We start from the raw sequence: 26,539 nt of genomic DNA, 5'->3' as shown, positions 1-26,539 counted from the left end.
ACTGCACCACCGTGCTGCCCTCAAAACTGAATTTTGGGACTGAATGCGAAATGTACAGGTTCTTAAGAAACTGCCCAAGTTTTCAATCATTATTGTTTTAAAAACTTGTTTTCATAACAATGAAATTGGCCTTTACACAATTTAAGCAACTTTTGCAAGTGTTGAAATCATTGACGACCAGAAACCTATATATTTTTAAGTTACCAGCTATTTTTAAATAGGCTCACACTTTCCAATAGAGGCCACCAGATTGCGATCAAGAACAGGAATCCTGGCTTGTAGGTCCCCTCCCTAGCCGTGAATCACTGAGGCCAATTATAGCATCCCAAATACCGCCAAACTCGGATCACCTAACGCAGCGTAACAAAGGATTGAACCAAAGACCTATTTATGTTGGCAGCCTCAGTGGTGTAGCAGATGACACTGAACCATTTTGAGGTCTTGTCAATAATATTTTTAAAAACATTTAAAACAGTGTAAAACAATCTTTGTATGGAAGTTTTATGCTTCAAGGAGACCGGTGCAAATGAATCACTATTGGCCTATTTTTTATAGATAAATCGGAACAGCCCCTTCAATGATTCTTGCTTGTTTAGTGCCCTCCTACTATAGCCCCAGCGCTTATTTTTATTGAAGTTAAATATCATGCAAAAATATTTATACACCTGGGGCGGGATTCTCCCCTACCCGGCGGGGCGGGGGGGTCCCGGCTCTGAGGAGTGGAATCCTCCGCACCTTCAGGGGCTAGGACTGCCCCGGAGTGGTTTGCGCCTCGCCAGCCAGCGGGAGAAGGGCTTGGCACCACGCCAACCAGCGCCGTAGGGACTCCGTCGGCTGGCGCGAGTTGGCGCATGCGCGGGAGCGCCAGCATGTGCTGGCGTCATCCCCGTGCATGCGCAGAGGGCTTCGTTTCCGCACTTGCAATGGTGGACCGCTACAGCCGTCGGTGCGGAACAATAGAGTGCCCCCACGGCACAGGCCCGCCCGTGGATCGGTGGGCCGCGATTGCGGGCCAGGCCACCGTGGGGGCACCTCCCGGGGCCAGATCCCCCCGTGTCCCCCCCAAGAACCCCGGAGGCCGCCCGTGCCGCCAGGTCCCACCGGTAAGGACCTACTCCAATTTACGCTGGCGGGACTGGCAAAAAGCGGACGATACTTCGCCCTATCACGGGCCGGAGAATTCGGGCGGCCTGGGGGCCCATTGAGTCGTGCCGGTCCCCGCCATTCTCTGAGGTGGGCAGAGCGATTCACGTCAGGGCGATGTTTGGGGGTCCGGAGAATTCGGAGGACCCAGGGGCGGGATTCACGGCGACCCCGGAGAATCCCGCCCCTGATCTCCACTTGCAACATTTACAACATTTTGGGGCAGCACGGTAGCATGGTGGTTAGCATAAATGCTTCACAGCTCCAGGGTCCCAGGTTCGATTCCCGGCTGGGTCACTGTCTGTGCGGAGTCTGCACGTCCTCCCCGTGTGTGCGTGGGTTTCCTCCGGGTGCTCCGGTTTCTCCCACAGTCCAAAGATGTGCGGGTTAGGTGGATTGGCCATGCTAAATTGCCCGTAGTGTCCTAAAAAAAGTAAGGTTAAGGGGGGATTCTTGGGTTACAGTTATAGGGTGGATACGTGGGTTTGAGTAGGGTGATCATTGCTCGGCACAACATCGAGGGCCGAAGGGCCTGTTCTGTGCTGTACAGTTCTATTCTACATCTATATCCATTTAACTGGTACAATATGCAATATTGGTCAGGGTTGCGATTAAAACTAATATAAAAAGCCCAAAAATAAGTTCCAGTACAAAAGTTTCAGTACATGATCAAGAAGGAGAGTTCAAAAAGTGGTGCGAGAAGGAACAGCCCAGTGAGAGTTCACGGGGCACCGTTACCAGTACTGAAAAAACTGGGAGCTGTACTGTGGGAACAGTTTTCACCTGCACCGCGAGGGGATCAGTGTTCTTGGGAGTCAAATAGCAGTAGGGAGGGTAGATGTGATAAATTAAATAGAGAAGACAAGGCAAGAGAGCAAAGTAGCAATGGGGGAATTGATCATCAGAGCGTGGCAGGAAGGGACAGAACGTACAAATCCAAGTGTGAGCCAACAGAGAAAGCTAGAGAGTGTGAAAATAGCAAAAGGACAAAACTAAAGGCTCTGCATCTAAGTACACATACCAGCAGTAACAAAATGGATGAATTGAGAGCTCAAATTGGAACAAATATGATCTTATAGCCATTACAGAAACATGGCTGCAAGATGATAATTCCTGAAACCTGAATATTCAAGGGTACATGATATTGTGGAAGGATAGGAAGCTAGGAAAGGGTGGTGGGGTATCTCTGTTAATTCAGAATTACATTGGTACATTAGCAAGCGATGACCTTAGTTCTGAAGATCAAGATGTAGAATCAGTCTGGTTAGAAATAAGAAATAATAAAGGTAGGAAGTCACTTGTGGGATTAGTTTATAGAACCCCTTACAGTAACCAGGCTGCAGGGCAGCATATACAGAACAAAATAATGGGGGCCTGTGACAAAGGAACGGTGATAATCATGGGTGACAGGGGTGGCACGGTGGTGCAGTGGTTAGCACTGTTGCCTCACGGCGCCGAGGGCCCAGGTTCGATCCCAGCCTCGGGTCACTGTCCATGTGGAGTTTGCACATTCTCCCCATGTCTCCGTGGATCTCACCCCCACAACCTAAGGTGTGCAGGGTAAATGGATTGGCCACGCTAAATTGCCCCTTAATTGGAAAAAAAATAAATAATTGGGTACTCTGAATTTAAGAAAAAGATAATCAAGCGTGATTTCAATCTGCAATTGGATTAGACAAATAGATTGGTATGATTAGCCTGGGCAATGAATTCATAGAGTGTTTTGGGGATGGTTTATTAGAGCAGCATATTCCAGAGCCAATCAGAGTGCAGACTAAATTTGATCTGGTTCTGTGCAATGAAACAGATTTAGTAATGGATTGATTGTAAAGTTGCCCTTAGGAAGCAGTGATCATAATGTGATTGAATTTCAGATTGAGTTTTTAAGGAGAGAAGAGAAGAGTCCTAAACTTAAATAAGGGCAATGATAAGGGTACAGAGACAGAGCTAGATAAAGTGAACTGGGAAATTAGGTTAAGGAATCGGTTAATGGAGATGCAATGGCAGACATTTAAGGAGCTATTTCATAACACTCAGCAAAGCATTCACTCAGTGAGAAAGAAAGACTCTAAGGGAAGGGCACAAAGCCATGAATAACTAAGGAAATGAAACATAGTTTTAGATAGAAAACAAAAGTGTACAATTCGGCAAATATCAATGACATGTCAGAAGATTGGTCAGTATGCAAAAAACAGCAAAGAATTACTTAAAGAATAATGAGGAGGGAGAAATTAACAGTACGAAAGAAAGTTAGCTAGAAATATAAAACAGATAGTAATTGTTTCTGCAGGTATCTAAAAAGGAAAAGAGCAGCTCAAGTGAGAATTGGTCCTCTAAGGAGTCAATCAGGGGGAGTATTAATAGTGGAAGAATTGAACAGATATTTTGCCTTTACTGTAGAGGGAGACAAATAATATCCCAGAAGTAATTGTGAATCAGATTTAAGGAAGGGAGGAACTTAAATCAATTAAAATGAAAAACAAGTCACCATGTCTTCATCCTAGGATCTTAAAACAAGAGATAGCAGTTGCATTTGTTTTGGATTTTCCAAAATTCTCTAGATTCTGTAAAGGTCCCATCAGATTGGAAACTAGTGGTCGTAACTTCTCTATTCAAGAAGGGAGGGAGACAGAAAGCAGGAAGCTACAGGCCAGTGAGCTTCACATCTGTCAGAGGAAAAATGCTGGAATCTATGATCAAAGAGGTTAGAGCTGGGCATTTAGAAAATCTCAATGAAATCAGACAGACTCAATATGGTTTTATGAAGAGGAAATAAAGTTTGACGAATGTGTTGGAGTTCTTTGAGGAAGCAATAAGCAGCATGGATAAAGGGGAACCTCTGGATGTGGTGTACTTATTAGCAGGGATATTAGCAGGGATAGAGGATTGGTTAGCTAGCAAGAAACAGATGGGCAGAAATGAGTTATTTCCAGATTGGCAAGGTGTAACGAATTGAGTGCCACAGGGATCAGTGCCTTTCACAATTTGTATAAATTACTTGGGTGAAAGGACAGATGTTATGGTTGCTGAATTTGCTGATGATTCAAAGATAGGAAAGAAAGTAAGTTGGGAAGAAGACATTGGTTGTGAGTGGGCAAAGATTGAGCAGATGGCCAATAATGTGGTCAAAAATGAACTTTCTACTGTGGCATGAAAAATTGAAAAGCAGCATATTATCTAAATGGAATGAAAATCGGTTATTGTCACGAGTAGGCTTCAATGAAGTTACTGTGAAAAGCCCCTAGTCGTCACATTCTGGCACCTGTTCAGGGAGGCTGGTACGGGAATTGAACCGTGCTGTTGGCTTGCCTCAGTCTGCTTTAAAAGCCAGTGATTTAGCCCAGTGTGCTATACCAGCCCGGAGTTTGAAGAAATCTGAGGTACAGGGGATGTGGAGTCCTGGTACATGAATCACAAGAAGTTATATGCAGGTGCAGCAAGTTAATAGGAAGGCAAATGGAATGTTGTTGTTTATTGCAAGGGGAATGAATATAAAAGCAGGGTCTTTTGCCACAGTTGTACAGGGCATTGGTGAGACCACACCGGGAGAAATGTGTATAGCATTGGTCTCCTTATTTAAGAAATGACATTATTGCAATAGAAAGAGTTCAAAGAAAGTTCACTCGACTGATTCCTGAGATGAGGAGGTTATCTTATGAGGAAAGGTTGGACAAGATTGGGCCTGCATCCACTGGAGTTCAGAAGAATGAGAGGTGATTTTATTCAAACATATAAGATCCTGAGGGGGCTTGATGGAGTGGATGCTGAGAGGTTGCTTCCCCTGTGGGAGAGACTAAAACTAGGGGACATGGTTTAAGATTTTAAGGGATCTCCCATTTAAGATGAAGATGAAAAGAAATGTTTTCTCTCAGAGGATCGTGAGTCTGTGGAACTCTCTTCTTTGCATGGTAGAGGGCAGGGTCATTGAATGTCTTTGAGGCAGGAGGTAGATAGGTTCTTGACTAACAAGTCAATCAAAGGGTATCGGGGTTGGAGGAAAGTGACATTAAGGCCAGAATCAGATTAGTCATGAACTTGTTGAATAACAGAGCAGGCACAAGGAGCTGAATTGCCTACATCAGCTCTTAATTAATATGTTTGTATGCATATAAGCCTTGCTAGTCTTCTTGTTGGTAATAATTTCAATTATATTCCTTACTTTGGAGAATTTTGGACAATTCCTTTCTTAGATTTTTGTTTCCCTGTATAATTATAATGTAGGCAATATAATTTTTAGCAAATAGTGATGCAATGGAAGTTTCAGTGGCTCAGAGAACATGCTAAACCAACCAGAACTAAATTAATCTGACCTCTTTCTTTTGCTAACAGATGCCTGACTTCTCATCTTAATACATCTATTACTGCACAATGCACTTGCATGATTGAGAACAGGATTTAAGCCCCATTTAGATTACAGCTAATTATATTAAACAGACAGGCACCTTCCTTTCAAATTAGCCAAAAAAAAAGATGAAAATTGATTAGAATAGGAAGCCGACAAAATGGGATTTACTGTAAATCACATTGTGTCTTATAAACTGAGGGATCATCTAACAGTAGCTAAAGCAGCTGATGTATCTGAAATGTAGCCAAAGAAAAAACAGAGGAGTAACAAGGGCTGTCAAAAATGTTGAAAGTGTTCACCTTGGCTGGGTAGCAGCACAACTGGCCTTAGCACCCTGAGGCTAACAGCCATTGGTTATGTTCCTGGCTGAGAGCCAGCAATCTCCTCCCCGGCACCATCCCAACTTGCCTTGACCTCCACCACCCCCGCGACTCCCCGCCTCCTGCCCCCCCCCCCCCGATTCCATGCCCCCACCACCACTGCCACCCTGACCAGCCCTCTGCTGCCAAGTAGCTTGCCAGAAGTCATGGAGGATGGTACTTCAACCGGAAAGCCCTTTGACAGCCATACCTTTTAGCCATCAGTGCTTTTGATAGCAGACTGGCAATTCCTTTGATGACTGGGGGAAATCAGCTATCCGAAATACTTTGGTGGCACATGCCACCTGAGATTGTTGCTGACTTGTAATATTCATATTAGCAGCTTTTTAAACTACTAGTGGAAAATAGCAGCACATTCTTCCCAAGGGGTGGCATGGTGGCACAGTGGTTAGCACTGCTACCTCACAGCTCCAGGGACCCGGATTCAATTCCGGCTTCAGGTGACTGTGTCAAGTTTGTACTTTCTCCCCGTGTCTGCGTGGGTTTCCTTCGGATGCTCCAGTTTCCTTCCACTGTCCAAAGATGTCACGTTAGGTGGATTGGCCACGTAAAATTGCCGCTTAGTGTCCAAAAAGGTTAGCTGGGGTTACTGGGTTATAGGGACAGCGCAAAGGCATGGGCTTAAGTGGGGTGCTCTTACAGGGGCCGGTGTAGACTCAATGGACCGAATGGCCTCCTTCTGCACTGTAAATTGTATGATTTTATGAGTTAAGGTCCAAGTCTAATTGAGTCCTGGGATGTGCCAAATGAGCAACTTGTTACTACTCACCAAAGACCACTGGTTAGATCGCTCACTGCCCAGTACAAATAGGTTAATTGGACTCTGACTCACAAAGGACAAATAACCCGGTCCTATGGTCCCTCCTGCCCGGCCCCCCCTCCACCCATCTGAAGCAGGTATATCCGTTGACTCAAAAATTGGCCAAGAGGGTTGAGTGGCAACATAAATGGGGCAGGAAACGACCAGATGCCACATTTGAGTTGCTACTTTATGTCAGTCAGAGGAAGTTTAATCTAAATCAGTGTTTTTCAACTTTTTTTCCTGGGACCGGCTTTTGACAACTAGCCAACCTTTGCAGCCCACATCAGCCGAAATTTGAGACACATGTCACATTCACTTATCTATAATGCGAAAAGGGGGCCCGCTTGATCCTCATGATCTCACTCCAATCAGGTTCGCAGGAGGAGAGAACTATGCACATATCAGGTGCAAAGTCCATCCTGTTCCTTTGTACCGTCTTCAACTTTCTGAGAATGGAAAATCCAACCTCACGCATGTAGGTCGTTGTGGAGGGCAGTAGCAACAAAATGCTTGTTTTACTCAGCACTAGATACTTCTGGGAGATGCTAATCCAGAATGCTGACATCCTCATGGACATTTGGCTTGATTTTAATGTGTTGTCACAGCTCGGGTACAGAAGAAGGGTGGGATCAAACAGCCACATTGCACCGGAAAAGTAGCGTGACCTGGTTCGCAATGCCTCGTGAGAACTAACGCGATCTGACGAGATATTGCGATGTAAATCCCACCCATGTTTTGGCAAATCTGCATATTAAAGCGAGACAGCTCGTCTCACTGAAACGTGCAGATTCCCGAGGTACCCGAGGCGTTGAGGTCTATCCCCTTCGCATCAGATGGGACGGTACTCATGGGGGCTCCCAGGGGATTGTAGCCCCCAGGTGCATGCCCTTTGGGCAGGATGACCCACTGGCACTGTGGATGCCAACATGGCACCCTTTCAGTGCCACCTGGGTGCCAGCCTGACACTGCCAAGGTGTTCAGCTGGCCCTGCCAGGGTTCCAGGTTGGCAAGCTGGCATGTTTACATGGTGGCGATTGGGCTGGTGGTGCCCTGCACGGGTGTTGGGGGGTGTAGGGGAGAAGGGGATTCTCCTATAGTGCATTGGGGCTTGTGGGGGGTGTTGCTTTGGGAGCTCCAGAATTCAATGGCGTATGGATCTATTGCTACACTGAGGAGTTCCGGCGAGTGAAGCTCGTCAGTGCACAAAATGGGGCTATACGCGGCCTCGGCCGTGCATGCCCCACAGAGACTTCATATCTAACCCAGGTGCCGTTTCATAGTGTTGTTTTCTTGGCACTGTGAGTGCCGGGAAACACGCAACTAAATGTGCTCACAATGGAGCTTAGTTCCCATTTACTTAAATTACCGCACTTGGAGTCAGCTGTAAGTTAATAAATTAATCTGGGGTCTCAACCGCAAAAGGAATTTTTCACCCACCACTTCTCTTTCGAAATCTGAAACTTCTCATTTACCAGTACCTCCCTGCCTATAACACATATGGGGCTGGATTCTCCGCTTTCGGGATTCTCCATTGCGCTGGCAGCGCACCCACGCTCGGGGATTTTCCGGCGGTGTGGGGCTGCCCGCAATGGAAAATCCCATTGACCGGCTGCCGGGACGGAAAACACACTTGCCGGTGGGGGGCGCCTGCACCAGAAAACTCGGTCTTTGCATCCTTATTTGCATTGGCGCAACTGACAAAACCAGACCTCAAGAAATGATCTTTGTACTGCTTTGATCCCGAGTTCAGTCTCTTCTCTGCAGACTGTTCACCAGAGGCCCTGGAGCTGTGTACAGAGCTAACACTAGCATTGCTCTATCCTGCCCTGGACTCTCCTAAGCAGCTCTCAAATGTTAGATCATGGCCAGTAGGTACACTGCCTATTTGTGTCTCTGGCCTTCTCTTCCTTGTAACAAAGTGATCCATACCGTCAGTCTTTTTGCCTTGCTTGCTAGCAGCTAATAAATGGAAGAAGCTCTCCTCTGTGATTTGCCGTCAAAAGCACATACGAATAAGGTGCTTGACGCCAAGTGTACACACACGACATATAACCTGCTGTAACCGGCCACTGGCCACTTCACCCACAATCGGGACCACCACTGGAACGGCGTGACTGATCGCTCCGTTACCCTCCCGACACCTGCCCGCAGGTCGTGACCCGCACTTTGAAAACCCCTGATCTAAATGGTTAGAATTATGTCACTTAATAGACAGCAGTTAGAAACTCCTAACTCTAATGGGTTACAAAATTGCACCATATCCTAATGGAAATATTTTCTCCTTCCCATAAAATAAGAAGCCAATGATTAGATATTTGCAACTAAATACAATGGAAAGCTTCTGGTAGGTTATATTGCTTTATAATGCTATGAAGCTTATCACAAAACATTCATTACAGTGATGATTGTAATCAAGCATAGAGCAAAAGATTCTGTTGATCACTTCTACTTTCAATGGTTTTTTTTTGCCTTGCTTTTAGTCTGCGATTAAACTCATGTAAAAGTGCCTTTTGGTTTTTTAATTAATTCATTAAATGAATAAACTTCCTTTTACGTCTTTATGGGAAGCTTTCTAGTTAGAATTGAGTTATTAGTTGCTGACCCTTTCTGGCCCATGGACACTCCCATTAGTGTGAATTCAATGTGACCAGCCAGCTCATTATCACCTCATATGTGTCTTATTTAAATATGAATCAGTAACCTTTAGCTTTCAAAGTCAACCATAATGTTGTAACATTATGCGGCTGTCACTTTTCCTCAATTAGAAAATACACAAAGAATTAACACTCACTTTCCTCAAAATCTATTTTATCCTCTTTCTTACAGCCTTTATATTCAATGCCCAACCACTAGCGCTCAATTTATTTGTAAACAAGCCACAGAGTTGCTTAATACAATTTACTATCAAGGCCAAAGTTTAAGATCTATGCACTACATTTGCAAGAGAGGGAAATGGATAATCCTTTTTATGTACATCTGTTACTATGGTTACACTTCAAGGTTATATGTCAGTAGGTTGAAGCTTAATGCATAGAGACACAAATTTTCTCCTCAAAAATTCAACAGCGCTGATCACAAAGGCCTTTGAGGACACTTTGGGCCAAGCAGAAAGCATTACATTTTTTATGAAATACTTTGTGCAAAAAGCATTTTCCTTTCTTTTAGAAAAAATAAGAGTTCAGGGTAACCGCGCAATCTGTCCTGTTTAGGAAGTACTTCATCCCTGTCATCCAATTGAGTTTAACAGAAGTAGTCTTCAAGGGAACCAATCTGTTGTTAGATCAGCGGCAAGAGCACGTGCTCCCGGTTATGCTGGCCGTAACACCCCCACCCCCAATCCCACACCTCAGATTTCTCCCAGCTGCCAGTAGAAATGCTACCAAGGTTGTGAGCAGTGAACTGATCCAAAGACTGACAGGACTACCTTCATAGGCGACCTGCTTCTGACTTCTGGAGCTTCCATTCGATTGCTCTGTTGATGCAGTGACATACTCTTAATAAGTATGGCATCACAGGAGTAACAAACTAATTAAGGTGGAGTCAAGACACACCAGAACAGTTCTAAATCACCGGACCCCTGTCTCATAATAGAAATGAGGCATGAGAAAAATTAATGAGCAAAAGGAGTAAGATCGACTTCCCAGCAATGTTTAGCTCGAACCCATCTGATCATTAGAGTTAAAACAAATTGATGCCTCAAGCATAGTTTATAGGCACTAATTGAACAGTGAAATGCACTGAAGAACACCACATTAGTCATTTTTCAGCACTGGTGTTACTGATATGCATTTTGCTGCCATTTCATTAGGAACATACTGCCTCAATACACTAATCATATGCTCAGTCACAGAACAATCAGTACATTGAGCATCTGCAAGCTGTGCCCCCACAGCTAAAGCTGATAAGGTATCTGTTCTTTTGAGTAACCTCAATTATATAGGAGGCATTTTCATGGTTGATCCTAATGACCAAATGCTTATCACTGACCCATCAAGTGTCAGTGACTGCCATATGGTTTAACATTGCGTAGGCTGCTGTCATTGCTATCGACTTCAAATTGGACAAATGGCTCAGCAACAAATCGTCTCGGAACACCAACTATGCTAAGAAAGAAAGGTATTCTGGCAGAATCCTGTGTTAAAAAATTGATGGTAATTTTACAGGTTTACAATCATAAGCTACACTGCTGCCTCACGGTGCCGAGGAACAGAGCTCGATTCTAGACCCGGGTCACAAACTGGAGTTTGCATATTCTCCCCGTGTCTGTGTGGGTTTCACCCCCACAACCTAAAGATGTGCAGGTTAGGTGGATTGGCCATGCTAAATTTCCCCTTAATTGGAAAAAAATAATTGGGTACTCTAAATTTTATAAAAAAACAATCATAAGCTAGAAATGTAGATTTGTCATTGTAACAAAATTATGCAAGTTGTTAAATGCCCTTTAGAAATGTGCAAATATTGAGAGTTGTTTCCGCCTGCCATTACTCGAGCAGAACTGCCCTGGGAGTTTAAAAAAATTATTTACAGCTCAACACTGTGCAACTTACAATCCTAACTAGGCTTTGAATATTTTTGCTGAAATTTTCATTCAAAATCAAGAAACAGCACAGCTAATTGATGCTTTGTTGACTTCAGTTCAGTGAACTGTTCAGTGCATTATTTTTACCTGTTTAAAAATTATTGACAATATTTTCCTCTGTACATTAAATTCACAAGTGCAATGGCATGAAGGTCACCTTTCTCCTGCATTTCATAACATTAACTTGCAATTTGTATCAGCATTAATATAAATCACCCAATGAATGTCTAAATGTCACAAGTGTGCTGAAATTTGCATACCTGTAACTTTGTTGCATCTTCAATGAGAATTACATGTGTAATGTAACATTTAGAATATTTTTTATAAATCGGTCTCTGGATCCTTTAATGTAGGCGCTTTGAACTTTTGCTCTATGCTACACTCACAATCCTTTTCATCATTCATTGTTGGGAAGTGAACATCATTGACAAGGTCAATACTTATTGCCCATACCTAATTGCTTGAGGAAGGTGCTGGCGAGCCACTGTTTTGAACCACTGCAGCCCACTCGTATGTACACTCACAGTGCTGTTAGGAAAATAGTTTCAAGATTTGACCCAGTGGTAGTGAATGAACAGCGAAGGAGTTCCAAGTCAGGATGGTGTGTAACTTGAAGGAAAACTGTATACTGTCCTTGTCCTTCCAGCTGCTAAAGGTTGCGGGTTTGGAAGCTGCTGCTGGAGGAGTGTTGGTGAATTGCTGAGTGAACATTGTCTATCATCCACACCGCTGACACTGTGCGGTGATGGAGGATGTGAATGTTTAAAGTGCTGGATGGGATGCAAATCATGTTTTGGATAGTGTTGAGCTTCTTGAGTGCTGTTGGATCTGTGCTCCAAGTGGGGAACCCAGCACATTCCTGATTTGTGCCTTGTGGATGATGAATAGGGTTTGTGGAGTGAAGATGTGAGTTACCCACCACAGAATCCCTCTCTCCTTATCCACCCTTGGAACCATAGTATTTAAAGGGATGGTCCAGTTAAATATTTGGCCAGTATGTTGACAAGAGGTGATTCAGTGATGGTAATACCATGGAATGTCCAGCAAAGGCGGTTAGGTTCTCTCTTGTTGTGGATGGTCATTGCCTGGCACATGTGTGGTACGAATGTTGCTTGCCTCTTATCAAGTCTGAACGCTGTCCAGGTCTTGCTGCATGCAGTCATGGAATGCTTCAGTAACTGAGGAATTGCAAATGACACTGAACAACGTGCAATCGTTGACAGATATTGCCACTTATCACAGTAGGTTCAAGGTAAAGCCATTGATGAAGCAGCTGACGATTTCTGGGCGATGTACATCATTCTGAGGAGCTCCAACAGTGATGTTCTGGGGCTGAGATAATAAGCATCCAGCAACCATAAATGACTTCCTTTGTGCTTACTATGACTCCAACCAATGGGGAGTTCCCCCCCTGATTCTCATTACCTTCAATGTTGCCAGAACTACAATGCTGTCTCCTTGGTCAAAGGCTGCCCTGATGTCAACTGCAGATTACAATACTTTCACTAAAATAACATCATTTTGTGCTTTTTTTCCTCAGATTCTTTCAGAGAAATAAGTTGTAATTTGTGTAATAACAGTCACAATCTAGGTTTCTAATAATGGGTGAGTTGGTGCTCGTGTAATTTGACCATCATAGGGAGCTTAAGGTAAAACTGTAATTTTGCTACTGGCTATTACAATGACATTGCTGTGGCACCTGAGGGGGGGGGGGGGGGGGGGGGGAGGTGGTGACAAAAACAAATGGCTCTCTTTCAGGGGAGTAAACAGCACATTTTGTGACATCTCTTTCAAGGTGATGGTTCTCCTCTGAGCCAAAGAGCCAGATTTTGATGGAGCAAAGGTATCACATGGTATGTCCCATTCGTCAGACTTGCTTGCGCGCACCTGGATTTTAAGTGAATGTGTGAGCTGTAATGCTGTGGCAAAGGCAACAAGATACCAGGGACCTTGGAAACATCTCCTTAACCGATGAGTTTAAAGGATTGAGAAGGAAGAGCTGAGAAGTTGGGGTAATTGGAGTGTGAGAATTAATGTCAAATCAAGTGCAGAAAGAGTTATAAGGAGAGGGAAAAGAAGATAGGATTAGAAGAGGGGGAAAAGACAGAAAGGAATTTTAAAATCCCCTGAAACAATTTGCAACCTGAAGGAACGAGACTCCACATTTATAATTGTTCATTTTCTGGGCTAGAAATGGTCATTGGCAGTCATTGATAATTATCAAGTTGTTAAAGTTACTTAAGCTGTTAATGACTGGGCCCAACTTTCTGTGGTGAAGAGAATGGATAATTAATGTACCATAAATATTTATTTCCTCCACCATCGTGGCGACAGTGTGTACTGTCTAAGACAGTGATCCCCAGCAGCGCACCAGTGTGCCATGGGAAGGGTGCCAGTGTGTTGCAGCCACTGGCACTCCATTGTACAAGCCCTTTGATCAAATCACCCAACAAGCCCCAGTCATTTGGATTAAATTCCCTCTCCTTATATCTTTTTCCGCACCTGATTTGACATTTATGTGTTTCTCTGTTTTTCCCAGGAATCATAGTTTAAATGGTCTCCAGTTTGCTATTCAAGACCAATGTCTGCTGATTCCAATGTGATCAACTCACACCAGCTGCATTAAAAAATAAACCCTATCCGGTAAATGAAACAATAAGTGAAATACACAATTGTCCATATCCTGTCTTTATTAAAAAGGCTAATGGGACTATTCTAGATCAGATTATAGTATGATTATATCTTTTCCACATTCAATGATTCTGCTTCGGTTTCCTCTGCTCCCTGAGCTGTGGAGTACATAGAACATAGAACATAGAACAGTACAGCACAGAACAGGCCCTTCGGCCCTCGATGTTGTGCCGAGCAATGATCACCCTACTCAAACCCACGTATCCACCCTATACCCATAACCCAACAACCCCCCCTTAACCTTACTTTTTTTTAGGACACTACGGGCAATTTAGCATGGCCAATCCACCTAACCCGCACATCTTTGGACTGTGGGAGGAAACCGGAGCACCCGGAGGAAACCCACGCATACACGGGGAGGACGTGCAGACTCCGCACAGACAGTGGCCCATCCGGGAATCGAACCTGGGACCCTGGAGCTGTGAAGCATTTATGCTAACCACCATGCTACCGTGCTGCCCCCTTGGATTTTGGATGTTGGATTTTGCCTCCCGATAGCACTCACCCACTTATCAGGAGCACCAAGACTAGTCTACCTCCTAGGATGTCTTCTCCAGTTCTACAGAGCCCATCACTAACGGTTTGTCATCTATGTCAGAGGAGATAAGTGAAAATGATACCTATATTAATACATACACGCTGCCAATTCACACCGCAACAGTTTTCATATTTTTTTTAATTAAGAGGCAATTTAGCGTGACCAATCCACCTAACCTGCACATCTTTTGGGTTGTGGGGGAGCGACCCACGCAGACATGGGGAGAAGTGTGCAAATTCCATGCAGACAGTGACCCAGGGCCCAGATCGAACCCGGGTCTTCAGCGCCGTGAAGCAGCAATGTTAACCACTGCGCCACTGTGCCGCCCTAACAGTTTTCATATTTAACATGTGTGGGGCCCCTTTAAAATTCTAACAAATTTTAAAAGACAACGGCAGTTATTCAAATGGTGTCATCCTGGATGAAAATAGTGATTATTAGATTTGTTCTATCTTCTGTTTTAAATACAGAAATAACATAAGTTGCCCTTCAGTCATTTGATAATGTTCTGATTGTTATTAATGAACAGGTAATAGAGGGCCTGCCATCATCCCCTCTATTTCGTCTTTAGGTTCTTTTTACTTACTTTGTCAAATATAGAACATAGAACATTCAGTGCAGAAGGAGGCCATTCAGCCCATCGAGTCTGCACCGACCCATCTAAGCCCTCACTTCCACCCCATCCAATAACCCCTCCTAACCTTTTTTGGTCACTAAGGTCAATTTGTCATGGCCAATCTACCTAACCTGCACATCTTTGGACTGTGGGAGGAAACCGGAGCACCCGGAGGAAACAAACGCAGACACGAGGAGAACGTGAAGACTCCACACAGATAGTGACCCAGCGGGGAAATCGAACCTGGGACCCTGGCTCTGTGAAGCCACAGGGCTATCCACTTGTGCTACCGTGCTGCCCAAATATCTGACGTCAGTTGTGTAAGTTTTCATCGTGAATATTTCCCCGAATTTTTGACAAATTAATTACTTCCCTCAGATATCTCTCTTCCTTCTTCAGGCTCTGAATCCTCATAATTCATTCTGCCCCACAACACAATTTACTTCTTTCTTTCTGAGCTCAGAGTTGTGCTCCAGAAAGTCCACTTCCATTTCCGTCCACATCAGCCTTTTCCCCTCTGGCCCAAAGTCCAGTAAACTCCAAGATGTCCTTAAACAGACAGAGGGGGGCACCTTCCCTGACAGACACCACGGGGCTGCTTCATGGCCAGTTCTTGCCCATCATTTGCTCCTGGGAAGTTACGAGGACCCCATTTGGAATTGAATCGTTCAGTTTCATTCACTCTGCAATTCCAGCTGGAAGTTGTCTCTTCCTCACAGGTTCTGACCCAGGAATAAAAAACCTCACATGTTCATCACCTTGATATCCGTACAGGGAGCCTGTTGTAAAGCACAGGCGTGCCGACCTCGGGTGTCAACATAGGGATGTTACACACTCAAATTGCCCAGATTTCAGAGCGTGGATGTGTGCTAGCTATCATGTGTTTGTGTTGGATATTGGCTATTATTGCTTGCAATCATTCTTACATTCCTGGGTAGTTTGGTGACTGCGTCAGTGCCATTTCCTAACTTTGTCTTAAACTACTCAGTTGGAGAATATCGGAGCTGCGCCTCAAGACTTTTATAGTATAAAGGTGAGTCATGACAGATAAAAGGTTGGGAACCAGTGATCTAGGATTCACTGTAGCAACTCGGCAGGCTTCTTATCCCTCTATCTCCTGGAAGATATACTACCTGCACGTTTTCCTCCAAATGACACATCACCCTGAGATGGAACCATATTGACATTCTTTTATTATAACTAGGGTAAAATCCTGGAACACCCTCCCTAGCAGCACAGTGGGAAGCTCTTCACCACATGAACTGCAGCAACCCTCACCCCATCACGATCAATTGACCAGAGGTGTGATTTCCCAGCCCTACCCAAAGGCGAGATCTTCCAGTTCCACTGAAGATGACCCCACCCCCCACGGCAAGTTCTCTGGCGGTGTGGCCGCTGAGCTACGCAATCGTCCGGTCCCGCCATTGCCCAGTGACGAGTAGCCTCGCCGTGGGAAAACCCACTGTGGGGGGGGGTCTGGAAAATCCCAACCCAAGAATAAATGCCAGCCTTCTGATGCCCACATCCTGTAAATGAATAAAATGAATGTAGAAACTTCTTGAAGATTATGGGGAGCTTAGAGGCATGATTCCAAAGTTAACAGTGGAGTGGCGCACATTGGACAGCAACCTGTGGCAATTTTCAAGGTATCGCTTCCCTACCAAAATTTGCTGACTGATTTTGCACATTAACAGCTGTGTGTCCTGTTCAGGAACTGTCTTTTTTCAGCAGAGTTATCCCAAAGTGTCTGTGGATTGCAAGACTAATTGGTGTCTGAAGCAGATAGCAAAATTAACTGTTGAATTGCATTGCACGTTGCTGCAAAGCATCATTCAGTGGTGTCAAAGAGCTGGCCGCTGGGGTCAGCTTGTGTGTGAATTTTGTGTCATTGCAGTTGCATTTAGGCTGATTGTCCATAATACCGCCTTGTCCTCTAGGCCACTCAGTGCAGTTAATGAAATTGTATCATTCCTATGCCTTATGCAAACTGCAGAAGTGTTCTATTTCTCAGGTAGCAACTACAAAGTTTTAGTTAGATCTATTTCCGCCACTATTTCTGCTTTTGCCACGAAAGCGACTTTCACAGGCGTCGTTCAAATATGGGTGACGTCATTACCATAGAACTTTGGTCATACACAAAATGTGGAGGCGTATAGTGAGTTCAAAGGGGCGGAGTTTCCCAGCCACCCTTTAACACGAGGGCATCTTTCCAGCCAAACCGGCCCCATATGGAATTGGAGGCTGAAGCCAGCATGATCTGTGATTGTAATAGAAATGTGACTCCTCTTCTAAATAAAGGGATATCACAAATATAGAAGTGGCCACAGCACAGTGCAACTGTAATCCATGAGATTGCCCAGAACACAGACATACTTTCTTTTGTGGATTTAAAAATATACACAGTGAGTAGTGCAGCCACTGTAGCAAAAGCTTTTACACAAAACATGTCGAGTCCATTATCTCTGACATTGGACATTAACGGAGATATATACATTGTTTTGATTGACCCACATGGCAAAGATAGTCAATTTATATCTTGACAGTAACAACTGCCTAGAGTCAATGTATCATTTCACTTTATTTCAGCTCATAGCAGTAAACATTACTTGTGTAGAGTTTTCCCTTACACTGTGGTAGACTCTTCTTAATGGACCTAAACTGAATACGTTTTCTATGTCATTCTAAGTGAGGGAAAAAGTCTAGCCGGACACAGGTATTAGGCTTCAAAGACTGTAGAGGAAAATTAGTTCAACCTGATTAACATTATCTTACCCACCATCTCGCCTCCAAAATCTATATTTGAAACGTTAATTTAAAAAAAAATAGATGTTTGGGCACGACAGAAATGGTAATATGTCACATGTATCATTGGATTAGAATAATTTAGATTTGAAATTAATTAAAGTACAGACCCGCTTTAGCACATAGTGAGAGGACACCAGTTATCCCAGTGATTTCACAGGCATTAGTCACTCCATGGAACAGGCTCCCCAGGAACACGATGAGAGTGAATACCGTTGACTCATTCACAAGCAAATTAGAGACTTTTTTCCCTCAAATAATATTTTAGGGTTTACAAAATATTTGGGCAATTTGAGACATTACACGGGCTAAGTGCAGCATGTTTGGGAGAAACAGGTATCTTTGGACTTCCCAAAGCTCTCTCCACTGGAAATTCCTTTACTCCTACGTGCACAGATCACAGGGGAGGAGAGATTCTTGTATTGGCAGAACAAAATGGAATGAAAATCAGAGTATTCTAGCATTGCTGCTACACACCCAGCAGTTTCATAAGAAGCTTGAACACAGGTCGGGTAACATGCGGTTGTGTCACTCGGTTGGGAGTTGTGTATGGTGGGAATGAAGGCAGCACGCATGAGTGAATAGAATGCAAAATGGGTGATAGCAAGGCAGGAGCACGTCTTACATCTCTGCCCATTTATAGTGCCATTGACCCCAAAGGTGAGATGTACCCAAAGGAAAAAAATATATTTTTTTAAATCATTGACAAAATGAGGGGAAAGAGAAACCAAGTATATTAAACCATCCAATAGCTTCATAATTCTCCTTAAAATCAATTCTTTAAAAACTATTTATCCATGGGATGTGGGCGTCGCAGGCTGTGCCACCATTTATTGCCCATCCCTAATTGCCCTTGAGGGGGCAGTTAAGAGTCAACCACATTGCTGTGGATCTGGAGTCACATGTAGGCCAGACCAGGTAAGGATCACAGATTTCCTTCCCTAAAGGACATTGGTGAACCAGATGGGTTTCAACGAAAATCGACTGTGGTTTCATGGTCATCATTAGACATTTAATTCCAGATTTTTATTGAATTCAAATTTCACCATCTGCAGTGGGGAATTTGAACCTGGATCGCCAGAGCATTACTCTGGGTCTCTAGTTTACTAGTCCAGTGACAGTACCACTATGCCACCACCTCCTGACGTTTAGCCAACATCTGTCATTTCTGAGAACATGTTGCCTATTAAGGATATTTCATGAAGTTTCTTTTGTTTGAAACATAATCACGTCGAATCAAGGATTGGCTGAAAATATTTAACTCAACTTTCAAATTTTGTAAAGTGATCCAATACCTGATAAAAAATGAAGCTGCAGCTGAACTGCCGGAAGAAATCCTGCCGGGGAGTAATGAATTCTGTGAGGCTGGTGGGCTGGTTGCCGTGGTTTGATTGCTGCTGTTTGGTGGGATGGTCATTTCTGGAGACAAGCCTTCTCTTCCACTCTCCGTCATTGTTGCCTGCGCCTAAAGATGAAAAATAATAAATAGCAGGCGATGGACGACAGACTGACTTGTAAAGCATTTTGCTTCATATCATTGTTGGTTACCTCCCTCATTCATTGCAGGGGTTACAATAGTGACAACTAAAATTAATTAAGGTGGACAAGCATGTCTTACATTGCCCAGTATTGGAGTTTACAACCATGAATTCACTAGTCAAGCAGGATACAACTGAGAGGCTTTGGTCAGAGTAATGCACAGTTAAACAGTCTGACAACCATGAAGTAATGGAGAAATATAAACCGATTTCCATTATTGTCACACATTTTATCATTCAATTGCAGAGCTGTTGGCCTTTTGTTATGAATATCTGCCATACATGCTTTCTCAGTAGTCCATCACCGAGGGTTACCGCCTATTTAAGTGGTAGCTCGTGCAAGTTAAACAAAACATACCGTTTGCAAGGTCATTCAACTTTCTGTTTTGAAAATGCCTTCTCTAAATATTGTCAGTGTTACATATTTTGTAAAAATATGATCAATTTAAAAATGCTAAATATTGTACTCCTATTGAACAGATACCACTGAATGCCTTCCAAGCGCAGCCGTTCCTTGAGGCGCATGTATGTACACACATTCACAAACATACATACACACACACACATACACACAAACACAGACAAACACACACACAGACATGCAAACAGAAACCTACAGACACACACACACACACACTGACACACATACAGACATAGACACATAGGCAAATACATACACATGCACACAAACAGGCGCATAGAAATACACACACAACTATTTGGCATTATTTTGACCACCACAAGGAAGGGGTCCAAACCAAATTGCAGGGTTAAACAGTAGATTTACTGCATTGTACAGCAGAGCCCTAGACATGGCTACTCATCCGAGTGAGTGCTGACCAGTTCTGAGCTGACTGGCTTGACACCGGAAGTCCTAAGTCGCTCTCCCCCTCTCTTCAACAGGGAGTGCATATTCTCCTAGGGCTTCGAGGAAAACCAGATCCCGACACCGCAGGCTTCGGCAGGGCCCAGGATAGACATCCCTCTCCCCAAAGTTCAAAGGAACGTCCATCTGCCATTGACAAGAGGGAGGAGGAGATACCAAGGGAGAAGCTGAACTCTCTTCGGTGCAGACGGAACATCGGACGCCCAGGGCAGCGGTCCAGGCAGCAATGGAGCTGATGTCTGTCACGGACTCATCCGGGCGTGTTCCGTCATATTCAGACGGTATCGCTGAATGATCACTGAGGGAGGGAGGTTAAAATGCCGCCTGACTATGATAATAATCTTTATTAGTATCACAAGTAGGCTTACATTAACACTGCAATGAAGTTACTGTGAAAATCCCCTAGTTGCCACACTCCGGCGCCGGTTCGGCTTCACGGAGGGAGAATTCAGAATGTCTAATTCACCTATCAAGCACATCTTTCGGAACTTGTGGAAGGAATCTGGAGCACCCGGAGGAAACCCACGCAGACACGGGGAGAACGTCAGTTTCCGCACAGACAGTGACCAAGTTGGGAATCGAACCCGGGTCCCTGGTGCTGTGAAGCAACAGTGCTAATCCCTGTGCTACCATATTCCACCAGCTGGTCGAAAGTGTGGGTGTCCGGCGCACTGGATACATGATGTCGCGGATAACCCCATAAATCTGAGCCACACACGTCCTCTGTGATATTATTGGCAAGAAAATAGCGCATGCGCTCTGCATTTCAGGCCCATACTTTGATCCCGGAATTGAATGCGTCCAACTGGCCGAATAGAGGCATCACAATGGACCATGAGTCCTTGCCTGCAATGGAAGTCGCAGGAGATGGCTGAGTAGCAAGGCCTCAGTGGCAACTGGGGACCGGTAGTTCTCCTCATCACCAGTATTGTGACTGCCACAAGGAAGGAGTCCACACAGAGTTGCAGGTTAAACAGTATGTTTATTGCATTGTACAGCAGAGCCCTAACCAGGGCTACTCATTCGAGTGAGTGCCAGCCGGTTCTGAGCAGGCCAGCTTTATACCAGAAGTCTGAGGTCACCCAGCTCCCATCAGTAGGGAAGTGAATATTCTCCTCGGGCTTCTGGAAAAACCAGATCCGTAATGCCCCGGATATGACTATTGAAGGACAGTGAAATTAAATCTTATCCAAATGCTATATGTAAAAGCCTGGGCGGAACGGTGGCGCAGTGGTTAGCACTGCTGCCTCATGCCACCAAGGACCCGGGTTCGATCCCGGCCCCGGGTCATTGTCCGTGTGGAGATTGCACTTTCAACCCGTGTCTGCGTGGGTCTCACCCCCACAACCCAAAGATGTGCAGGCTAGGTGGATTGGCCACGCTAAATTGCCCCTTAATTGGAAAAAATAATTGGGTACTCTAAATTTATTTTACAGTTTTTTAAAAAGCCTGCACTAAAACAAGAGAAGTGGGCATTTTGATAATTGTTTCAATTACCAAAACAGTGAGATTACACACTCTAAGCACCACTCAATTGGGTGAGTTTGCATCTAAAGAAAATACGTGCAAAGAAAGGACAAAATCAAACATCTTTAAAATGAAAGACTTGGCAAGATTTAGAAAAGCATATCCAGTTTTGTTTTATAAAATGTCCATATATATGATCATTATGGCAAGTTATAATCTCAGGACACAGTGAGTAGCAACTCAACATTTATTTCCTTGTAATTTGAATAGCCAGAACTATACTAAGACAGTTACCGTTGTAGGTTAATTTCATATGGTCAATGTGTTAATATGGATGAAAGAGTTTCAGATACTTATGCTTCTTCTATACAAATTTAATTCTTCCTTTCATCAGTTGACTCAATAATCAAATACTTATTAAGTTTTAGATAAGCTTGACACTTTAGATCTATTTTATGGACCTCGGAGATTAATCAGGAACATGTAGAAATAGATGCAATATATCGAAGGAGGTTAGCTATATAATGCTGACCATATGATGTTAAGGTGTCAAAAGGTGCACACACACACCATTATTGAGGCTATACCTCATTCTGAACAATGTTTCCCAGCCTATCAATTCAGACCACACTCTCATCTTTACTGGACCACTGTGACTATTCTTGGCACGGCCTCTTACAGATCATATCCCCCTGGCCCATTCAAGTTTCCAGAAATACTACAGCAGTTAATCCTCATTTCCAAGAGCCTTCCATAAGAATGTCAATGGATAGCAACACCAGGCCAGTAATTTGTAAAGTAAAACTATACATCAACCAGTCTCAGTCGCTCTGTCAAAGTCAACGAACGGAAACATGCAGCAGTTGAATAGGAACTGTGTCTTATGTGGGCTGTTAATCATGAAACGCAACCTCCTGGGGGGAAAAAACTAACCAATAAAAGCTGTCAACGGTTTTTAAGTTCTGTTGTTGGAATTCCCAGTCTTCTACGATATGCATATAACCTTTAGCCCACCATCAGTCTGAAGCCGTGTCACTGAACGGGGACAATAATGTGTGGCTGCTGCTAATCATGTGTTGAGTGCATAGGGGCAGCAGAAAAAACATGTAGTGCAGGTAAAACTATAGCGACATCCGTTGGCTTCTTCTTTGCTTAATGTCACTGAAATTGCCGAAAGATATATCAATTTCGAGCAATGAATTTTCCATTTATCGTTGAGTACAATGCCTCAGGCCCTCCAGATAAGACTTCTGAAAAGAACTGCTCATGACAAAAAACACAGTCTCTTGCTCAAGTGCAAAACAAGGAGAGAAAAATCAACTGGGAATGTCTTTTTAAAGTACGCTGACAACATTTTCTAAACTCACAAAGTCCGCCAGTTTCTTTTGCCTGCGTGTCTTCTACTTTTTTCTTTAATTATGCAAACCTGCCATTTGTCAGCGAGCGTGTTTCTCAATCCCATCAAAACAAAGCCAACTGATTTCTGCAAATTGGTTTATTGTTTTACAATCAATGCTTCCCACCACCCTTCATTTAAGTATTACTTTGTATCAAGTGACTTTTAATGTGCCTGTATTTCATGCAATAAATATCAGGTTGCTAGCATTACCCTCCCTCTCATGATAAGTTTTTGGATCAAAACGCACAATATTGTCACAGAATTAATGCTGTGGACAACTGAACACTGCTTACTGACAGAACCATAATTTCTTATTGACACATTTAAACTGAAGGCCAAAATTACTAAGGGAAGTGTTTCACTGTTTACTAAGTGACTCAAATTTGCAATGTCGTGATGTTTTTCTCATCCCAGTGCATTGACAGAAGGTACACATTACAGAAGTGAGGAATTTAGCAAGTCTGTGACAACCTTCTTTGGGGTTTGTTCAGATGTTTGCCCAGGATAGGTACATAACTTTGTAAAGTCCTGGATGAACTTGGTCCTGCATTTCACAGCCTTCCCCTCAGCCGTAAACCTTGGACAAAGGCTAAACGTCCTTTGTAGCGAACACATAATTTGTGCACAACAAAATTGTAAGTTTAGTAATATTCGAACAAGTAAATGCTTTCTAAATTACCTATAAGAGGCTGGCGGAAAATGTGCAGCGACTGCTTTCAACTTAGGTCTCTTATTCAGTAAGCACTCAATACAAAAACAGAACTACAGGGGTAGAGCATTCAGTCCTCGATCATGATCCACCTTTCAACCATGTCATGGCTGATCAGTATCTCAACTCCACTTACCCACCTTTGATCCATATCCCTTGACACCATTACCTAACAAAAATCTATTGATCTCATCTTTACATTTTAATTGGCCCAGGTTCCATGGTCGTTTTTTGGGAGATAGATTTCCACTCCCCAGCTAGTGTGCTGCTTTGCTAGTGATCTCACTCACTGGGTACGGCATTACTCAAAAACAAATATACATTGATGACACACAACTCTACCTCACCACCACCTTGCTTGACCCGTCCACTGTCTCTAAATTGTCAGACTGCTTATCCAACATCTGATAGCATGGCATAATGGCACAGTGGTGAGCACTGCTGCCCCAGGTTCGATTTGGGCCTTGGGTGACTGTCTGTGCGGTGTTTGTACGTTCTTCCCATGTCTGCGTGGGTTTCCTCCGGGTGCTCCTGTTTCCTCCCACAGTCTAGACATGTGCAGGTTCAGTGGATTGGTCATGATCAATTTCCCCTTAGTATCCAATGATGTGCAGGCTAGGTGGATTGGTCATGATCAATGCGTATAGTTATGGGGATAAAGTGGGGCAGTGGGCTGAGATAGAGTGCTCTTTCAGAGGGTTGGTGCAGACTCCATGGGCTAAATGGCCTCCTTCTGCACTGTAAGGATTCTATGGATTTCTGAGGAGACAGTGGTGTCGTTATAATGCTATTTGCCAGGAGCCCCGGGTCCAGGTCCCCCGCATCCCTCCCATTCACTAGGTGTGGGATTGAGGAACTTCAGGAGTTCGGTATCCCTCCAAGTGAGCATACCTTGCTAAGGGGTAACTGATGGCTTGCCCACCTTTAGGGCCCCCCCTACCCTCAAGAACCCCCCCTCCCATCCTCCATGATGCCCCTCATAAGCTTCCTTCACCCACCCTTTCATGGGCATAGTTCACTTCAGGCCCCATCTCTTGGCAGTGCCAACCTGACAACCTGTTACTGCCAACCTGGCACTGCCTAGGTACCAGGTCTGCAGTTCCAGGGTACCAGAGGCCATTACTAATTGGTGCCAGCGTGAAGCCTTGCCGGATCGGCCGCTGACTCCCGAGAGCATGAGGACTCAAACGGAACGCATATATTTAGCTGAGCCTAATGGTTCATTTAAATATGATTATCTGAATCACGCCCAGTTAGGGTGTGATCCAGATTGTGGCAGGTGTAGCAAGTCAGGTAACTCATGATCGGCTTTGTGCCCGGCACAAAGCCCGTTTCAGGTCTCTCCCGCAATACACCCATACAACGGGATCGGCGCCGGGCGCAATGCAATGGGAAAATCGTGCCCTCTGTCTTAAATAGATGGCCCCTTATTTTTAAACAGTGATGCTCTCATTCTAAATTATCCCACTAGAGGAAACACCCTCTCAATATCCACCCTGTCAAGACCTCTCAGGATCCTATAGGTTTAAATTAAGTCACCTTCTACTCCTCTAAATTCCATAGGACGCAAGCTGAACCTTTCCTCATAGGACTACCCACCCATTCCTGGTATTAGTCTGGTAGAGCCTTTCTGAACTGCTTACAATGCATTTACGTCCTTCCTTAACTAAGGAGACCAATACGCACAGTACTCCAGATGTCGTCTCATGAGGCCATTAATTGGCAACTTAAAGGCCTGGACTAAGGGCAGTGGGCTATTCCACACCTTACCCACCCTCCATATTATGAGGTGGCTTCGGGTGTGTGGGAAGTCAGTGAGCTACTTCATACATATTTCACATGCTCTCCAGCCGAAAGCCACGCCAGGCAGGGGCGTGGGAGGGCCTAAATTCCAGCCCCAAAAAAATCATTTGAGTTACTTTTTTACATGAGAGCAGTATGAAGTAAATGACCAGCAGGCACGATCGCCGCACATATCCTGGAAGTACCTCAAACAATGAAGGAAATTCATGTGTATTCGTCCTTCCGTGTAAAACCAACTTAGCTGAGTAATGCACAGATTTCCTTGGTTAAATATTGTTGGAAAGCTGCGTTCAAGTGGTACATAGAACATAGAACAGTACAACATTGAACCTTTGGCCCTCGATGTTGTACCGAGCATTGTCCAAAACCAAGATCAAGCTATCCAGCTCCCTGTCATTCTGGTGTGCTCCGTGTGCCTATCCAATAACCGCTTGAAAGTTCCTAAAGTGTCCGACTCCACTATCACAGCAGGCAGTACTTACAACAAAACTTTCCAATAAATTCTGGACGATACAAATTCCCCTAGTTCACTTGATATCTCATTTTACCTATGGCCAGTTCATGCTTTTACTTCGTAAAACTGTTCCGTTAATAGTTTCACTGTTAGACGGTGATACGTGAATATTCTAATTGAAACCTGATTAGAAAGCTCTTGTAAATCTGGCAGCTTGATTCCATGACTCTCTGCCAGCCACCCCGCTGACCACTTTCACCAGTTTTCATTGGCTAACACTTACATCATGTCGGGACTCATCTTACATTACCTCAGCCAGGAATCATATTCTCTTTATATAACCGATGCTCTCAGATTGACTCACAGAACCAAATCTCAATTAAATAT

At 44.1% G+C, this 26,539-nt stretch overlaps 1 protein-coding gene across 3 annotated transcripts in view; it reads right to left on the bottom strand.

The window, feature by feature from the left end:
- Positions 1 to 26,539, bottom strand: part of kif26ab (kinesin family member 26Ab) — a 267,250-nt gene that overhangs the window by 124,411 nt on the left and 116,300 nt on the right. For all 3 annotated transcript variants that reach the window (XM_038777909.1, XM_038777924.1, XM_038777918.1), the window contains exon 4: positions 19,192 to 19,361. In XM_038777909.1, the coding sequence (XP_038633837.1) occupies positions 19,192 to 19,361 (170 nt within the window). The remainder of the gene's footprint in view (positions 1 to 19,191; positions 19,362 to 26,539) is intronic.

This window comes from Scyliorhinus canicula, chromosome 2 (genome assembly GCF_902713615.1).
Source record: "Scyliorhinus canicula chromosome 2, sScyCan1.1, whole genome shotgun sequence".
Classification (NCBI taxonomy): domain Eukaryota; kingdom Metazoa; phylum Chordata; class Chondrichthyes; order Carcharhiniformes; family Scyliorhinidae; genus Scyliorhinus; species Scyliorhinus canicula.
The sequence above is the reverse complement of the archived record's forward strand: the minus strand, read 5'-3'. Positions and strand labels throughout refer to the sequence as shown.